This window comes from Bos indicus x Bos taurus, chromosome 5, assembly GCF_003369695.1.
Source record: "Bos indicus x Bos taurus breed Angus x Brahman F1 hybrid chromosome 5, Bos_hybrid_MaternalHap_v2.0, whole genome shotgun sequence".
Taxonomy (NCBI): Eukaryota; Metazoa; Chordata; class Mammalia; order Artiodactyla; family Bovidae; genus Bos; species Bos indicus x Bos taurus.
Window position 1 is genome coordinate 88,896,399 of NC_040080.1, and position 6,025 is coordinate 88,902,423.

Consider the following 6,025-nt stretch of genomic DNA (forward strand, 5'->3'; position numbering starts at 1 on the left):
AACCTGCTAAATCATGTTTTAAAACCTAGGACTCCTAAGAAAACTTCATACAGAACGGTGCTTTACTACATAGCCCTACAAATGCAGGTTCAAAATTATTTGGATTCAGGTGAGCATCATCATTCACATAATCTACTACCATTCTGGTCTTCTTGGATAAACCCTTACACCTAGCACAAGTGGATTCAAGAAGCAGTTAAAGGAAAACCACACACATACTTCTTTTCTGACCTCATAGGAAATAAAAACATAAATTGCCCACAACACAAATGCAAGTACCTTGTTGCAGTGATGGTTAAAGTACTTGTTGCTTCTATAAAAATGAGAGATTATCAGAGGATGTTGCAGAAGATGACATATTCTTCAGATAAACACAGACTGCATGGATAGGCAGTATGGCAACTCTGATGGATAATATTCCCAATACTTCTGCCAGGGATCAGTATTACAGGTGATTGGTAGTATTAGGATGGCTTTCCCTGGTAGCTCAGCTTGTAAAGAATCTGCCTGCAATGCAGGAGAACCTGGTTTGATTCCTTGGTGGGGAAGATCTGCTGGAGAAGGGATAGGCTATCCAATCCAGTATTCTTGGGCTTCCCTGGTGGCTCCAGGGAAGCCACCTGCAATGTGGGAGATCTGGGTTCGATCCCAGGGTTGGGAAGATCCCATAGAGAAGGGAGAGCTACCAACTCCAGTATTCTGGCCTAGAGAATTCCATGGACTGTATAGTCTATGGGGTTGCAAAGAGTCAGACACAACTGAGGTGGTATTAGGGGCATAGAGTAAAAGGATGGGATTGTGCTTGGAATATTCAAGAGGTCATATCTGAAGTATGCATGAGAGGTCATATGGAGGTTTTCAAATAATGTGATAGGTATAATGAAGCTAACACAAAATGTGTGAAGATGAAGCTAGAAATAATTAATTTGTGATTTCTATTAAGATGTGGTCCATTTTCTCAATGAGCTCATAGCCGTAAGGGGAAATCTGAGAAAACATATTTAACATTAATGAGAAAAAAGTCAGAATTCAGACTATGACATAAGGCCACTGAAAACAAGGAGTCAGTGATTTAAATAGAAGGTTGTGAGTTTAGAAGAGGGAGCTGTCAGGAGAGACTATAAGAAAAAGACAGGATTTAAGGTCAGTTAAGAATTTGGATCCACAGATTAAAATGGAGAACATCTGAATGGAGAATAATAGAAGCACAGAAACAAATACACTTTTCTGATATCAAAAGTAGTCAATTTGTTCAGAAATTAATAATTAAAAAAAAAAAAAAAAAACCTTGATTTGAATCCACTAAAGCCTTGTGGCTACAAGACCCATTCATTAAATGTCTGAATAGATGAAGGAAAAAAAAAAAAAAAGTAGTCAATTTGGTTTAAAAGTAGGTTAAAGATGTATAAGAAAGAACTCTGAATACCGGAACAGGAAAAATGGCCTAAGTACCTATGGATCAAGCCTAACCTGGTAGATTAGAAAAAGCAATGGTTTTAGAAAAAGCAATGGTTTTTTCTTGTTGTCAACATGGCATTACAAAAGCTCCCTGAATATCACATTTTTCAACAGTAAAATGGATATCATCAGCTGCCATAAATAAATCACAAAATCACTTTGAGAAAAAAACTGAGATAGTGATTGAGATACTCTGTACACACAAAGTTAATGGAAATTTAATGAGCTGCTTAGGAAGTTAGAAGTCACTGGATGATTATGACCTAAAACATAAAGATATGGAAAGGAGACAAGTTTAAAACAACTGCTGCAAATCCATACTATAATGGTTCTTAAGACCAAAAGATTATAAGGCTCTCTAAACAGGAAAAACCCAGGTGGAAACTCACTACCATGAATGTACAAGGAAGCCAGTTACATTTATTTTTCCAATTAAATCCCTATAAAAAAGGAATGAGATGCTCTGTTAAGTATGTGAAGACGGCAATCCAAGAATACGATTGACAAAATAGAATAAAACTTCTTGCTGAGGTACAGTGAAGGATATACTGAGTGTCTCAACACAGCACCCAAACAGCACAGGGGGAAATGTGTAAGCAGAAAGGCTGATGCTGTGAAGGAAACAGGAACAATCATAGGCGATCTCACCTCTCCTTTATTTTATTACAGGAAAATAATCTCAACAAATGGCCTTGAGGAACCACAGCACCATCACCCAGTTTATTCTCATTGGGCTGTCTGACGACACCCACATCCAAGCTCTGCTCTTCGTATTATTCCTGGGAATTTACCTCCAGACACTACTGGGGAACCTGACAATGATATTAGTGATCAGGACTGACTCCCACCTCCACACGCCCATGTACTACTTCTTGAGTAATCTATCATTCCTAGACCTCTGCTTCTCTTCTGTCACTGTGCCCAAGCTCCTGAAGGACCTCCTGTCTGAGAAGAAGACCATCTCAGTAGAGGGCTGTCTAGCCCAGGTCTTCTTTGTGTTTCTTACTGCGGGAAATGAAGCCTGTCTGCTCTCAGTCATGGCCTACGACCGTTATGCCGCCATCTGCCACCCCTTGCTCTATAACCAGGTGATGAGCAACCAGCTCTGCAAGGGGCTGGTGTGGGGCTCCTGGGGCCTGGCCTCTCTCAATGCAGTCATCATTGTGCTCTTGGCTATTAACCTGGACTTCTGTGATGCTCAAACTATCCACCACTACACCTGTGAGCTGCCCTCCCTCTTCCCTCTGTCTTGCTCTGATATCTCCATCAATATCAGTATCTTGTCCTTCTCCACTATATTCCTTGGGCTTGGAAACTTCTTCCCAATCTTCTTCTCCTATGTTCGTATTATATTCCACATTCTGAGCATCAGCTCCACCACAGGCAGAAGCAAAGCCTTCTCTACCTGTTCCTCCCACCTCATCGCAGTGATCCTGTTCTTTGGCTCAGGTATGCTGCGCTATCTCATGCCTCCCTCTGGTTTCTCCCTGGATTTGCTTTCTTCCTTACAATACAGTGTGATCACACCCATGCTGAATCCCCTTATCTACAGCCTAAGGAACAATGAAGTAAAGACAGCTGTGAAAAGGACATTGGGAAAATATCCGCAATATTTTAGGCATTGAAGTAAGTTACATTTACTCATCAAAACTGCAAAGATTGAGCTTTCTCTTATGTTGTCTCTTCCTTCTCGAGGTCGTTGCTCTCGCTCAGTCGTGTCCATCTCTTTTAGAACTCATGTCTCCCGTGTCTCCTGCACTGCCGGCAGATTCTTTACCACTGAGTCATTGGGGAAGCCCCCTGTCTGCCTCAACACAGAGTCAAATAGGGTACACAAAAGATCCTAGAGCTTGCCTGAGCACCATATCTTGTTATTGAAAAGTAGAGGCAAATATTTTAAACTTCCATTTGAAAAGTCTATGCTCTATTGATTGGGAAAGAATATGAAAGCATTCTTCCACAAGCACACTAAAAAGACAAGAAATTAATTAGGGTGAAAAGTTAACACACATAGGTGGCTTGATTTCTCAAAAAAAAAAAAAAATAGAATAAAATTTACCAAAAAATCAATCTGAAATGCTTAATAATGAAAGATTCAAAAGAGACTTTATATTTCATTTAAAAATATTTAACTTTAATCAAGAGCCCACCAGAAGGTTTGTGATCAAATCAGATTGGAGGAATTACAGCTAAAGTAATTAGCAATAAAAGAATAATTACCATATTACTTAATAAGACCATGTAATTTCCCCCTACTATAGCTAGATGAGGATAGATATAAGATTTAAATTTTGTTTGAGGAAAGATCTACAAGATCTACAAATATTGGCAATGATGAAATTTTCTATCTGGAAAATCTAAGAATTCCATTAGAAATGAAAACTTATTAGTATTCAAGACTTAAATGATGCAAAAATCTTAATATATTGATACAAAAATAGTTTCTATACACCAAAATCTAGTGAACAGACAAAAAATATGTTAACATAGAAAATTATTCATTGCTGTTACAACATCAACATAAAATCCCAGGATTAAACTTAACAATGAACCCTTAAAACTATATGAACAAAACAGCAAAAATGAACTGCTATTAAAGATACTTAATGTAAGATTTCTTTATAAAGTGTGTTTTCATCTTCAAATGACAAATATGTGATGAACATTAACATAAACCATAAGAATATTTATGGCAAAACCAATACAATATTGTAAAGTAATTAGCATCCAATTAAAATAAATAAATTTATATGAAAAAAATTATTGCAAAAATTCATGATGAACAAAAAATAAAATTTTTAAACAAACAACAAAAAAAGAATATTTATCACTGAATTATCAATAGCTATTGGGTTCCCTGGTGGCTCAGATGGTAAAGAATCTGCCTGCAGTGCAGGAGACCCAGGTTTGATCCAGGTTGGGAAGATTCCCTGGAAGGGAATGTCTACCCACTTCAGTATTCTTGCCTGGAGAATTCCATGGACAGAGCGGCCTGGTAGGCCACAATCCACAGGGTTACAAAGAGTCAGACTTGACTGAGCAACTAACACTTTCACTTTCATGGAGATAGATGGTTCTAGAACTAAATAGAATCATCAGTGATTCAGGTTCCTTCCATCCATTTGCTTTGCTATCCTTATATATAAGGTTTCATCCTCAGCCTTGTCTGTGCCACTTCAGCACAACACAAAACAAAGCTAAAAGGAAGGGAAATATGAGTTTAGCGAGTTCTTAAGCTGTATATAAATGAAACCATTCTAAATAGTAAAAATCTAAAATACTCAAAGTCTTCAAGTCTTGATGAGGAAGTGGCAAAAATGAGCTCACAAACATTGATAGTGAGAATGTGAACTGGTTCAATCATTTAGGGGAAATCTGTGGTAAATCAAAACCACATATCTAAGATCTATTCATTATACTCCTACATATATATGAAAAGAAACGAGTTTAATTATCCAGAAAAGACATTATTAGAATGTTTGTGACAGTTTTATTCATTGTAACCAAAATATGTAATAAACCCAAACATCTACCACCTGCAGAATGAGTAAATAAACTTGTACATATAATATATTTATACAATGGAGTACTATATAGCAATTTAAAAAACTGGAAAACACAAATAGATGAAGTTCATGGATATTGTGTAACAGAAGCCAGACATGAAGAGTGCATATTTTATCATTTCATTTATATGACGTTAAAGGGGCTTCCCTGTTGACTCAGATGGTAAAGAATCTGCCTGCAATGCAAGAGACCTAAGGCTCAATTTCTGGGTTGGGGAGATCCCCTGGAGAAAGGAATGGCTACCCACTCCAGTATTCTTGCCTGGAAAGTCCCATGGACAGAGGAGCCTGGAAGGCTACAGTCCACAGGGTCGCAAAGAGTCGGACATGACTGAGCAGCTAACACTTTCACACGATGTTAAAGACTGACTGGAAAAGTAACATTAATACATTTATTAGTGGAATCAAGATAATGGCTATCAATGGGGAATGGATTGACTGGGAAGCAGCATGAGGGAGATTCCTAAACTGATGAAAGGTTCTGTATCTTGATCTGTGTTGAGGTGCATACATATATCAAAATCCATCAAGCTGTACCATTAAGATGAGTACACTTAATCATTTCTTTTAATACTGTCTCAAGAACACCTAACATGAGTTCTACCTTATAAAAAAAATTTTAGTGCAGAATACAGTAATGTTAACTACACCTTGTTAACTACACCTTCAATAAATAAGAAAATTAAACTACACCAAAAACATATTCCCAAGTATGATCTCTACTACTTGTGGAGGCGTATCACCATTGTCTCTCACACAATGGTAGGAAGATGTGTTTTTGAAGAAGGCAATGTTAAGTTTTACAACTTCTTAACAAAATTAATGAAGAACTATGTAACTAATTTGGACTGACAGATTACAACCAGGCCAAGTGTACATGTACATCACAATTTCAAGTATTGTATTTCAATGGGACAGCCCATTTATTGAACTCATTCTTCCCTTTTTCCTGACTGTTGCTCCCACTGTTTAGGAGGGCTTGTCTCTAAATTTTGCCGAAC

The 6,025-nt window shown here is 37.5% G+C and overlaps 1 protein-coding gene across 1 annotated transcript; it reads left to right on the plus strand.

Annotated features, from left to right (window-relative positions):
* The first annotated feature begins 2,144 nt into the window (after positions 1-2,144).
* LOC113893565 (olfactory receptor 8S1-like) lies at positions 2,145-3,083 on the plus strand. Its single transcript, XM_027543486.1, has one exon. It carries the CDS (start codon positions 2,145-2,147, stop codon positions 3,081-3,083), a length of 939 nt encoding a protein of 312 aa, XP_027399287.1.
* The last annotated feature ends 2,942 nt before the right edge of the window (positions 3,084-6,025 follow it).

Bases quoted from the DNA above. Each gene is read 5' to 3' on its own strand.
- LOC113893565 (XM_027543486.1), top strand. From the start codon at position 2,145: ATGGCCTTGAGGAACCACAGCACCATCACCCAGTTTATTCTCATTGGG.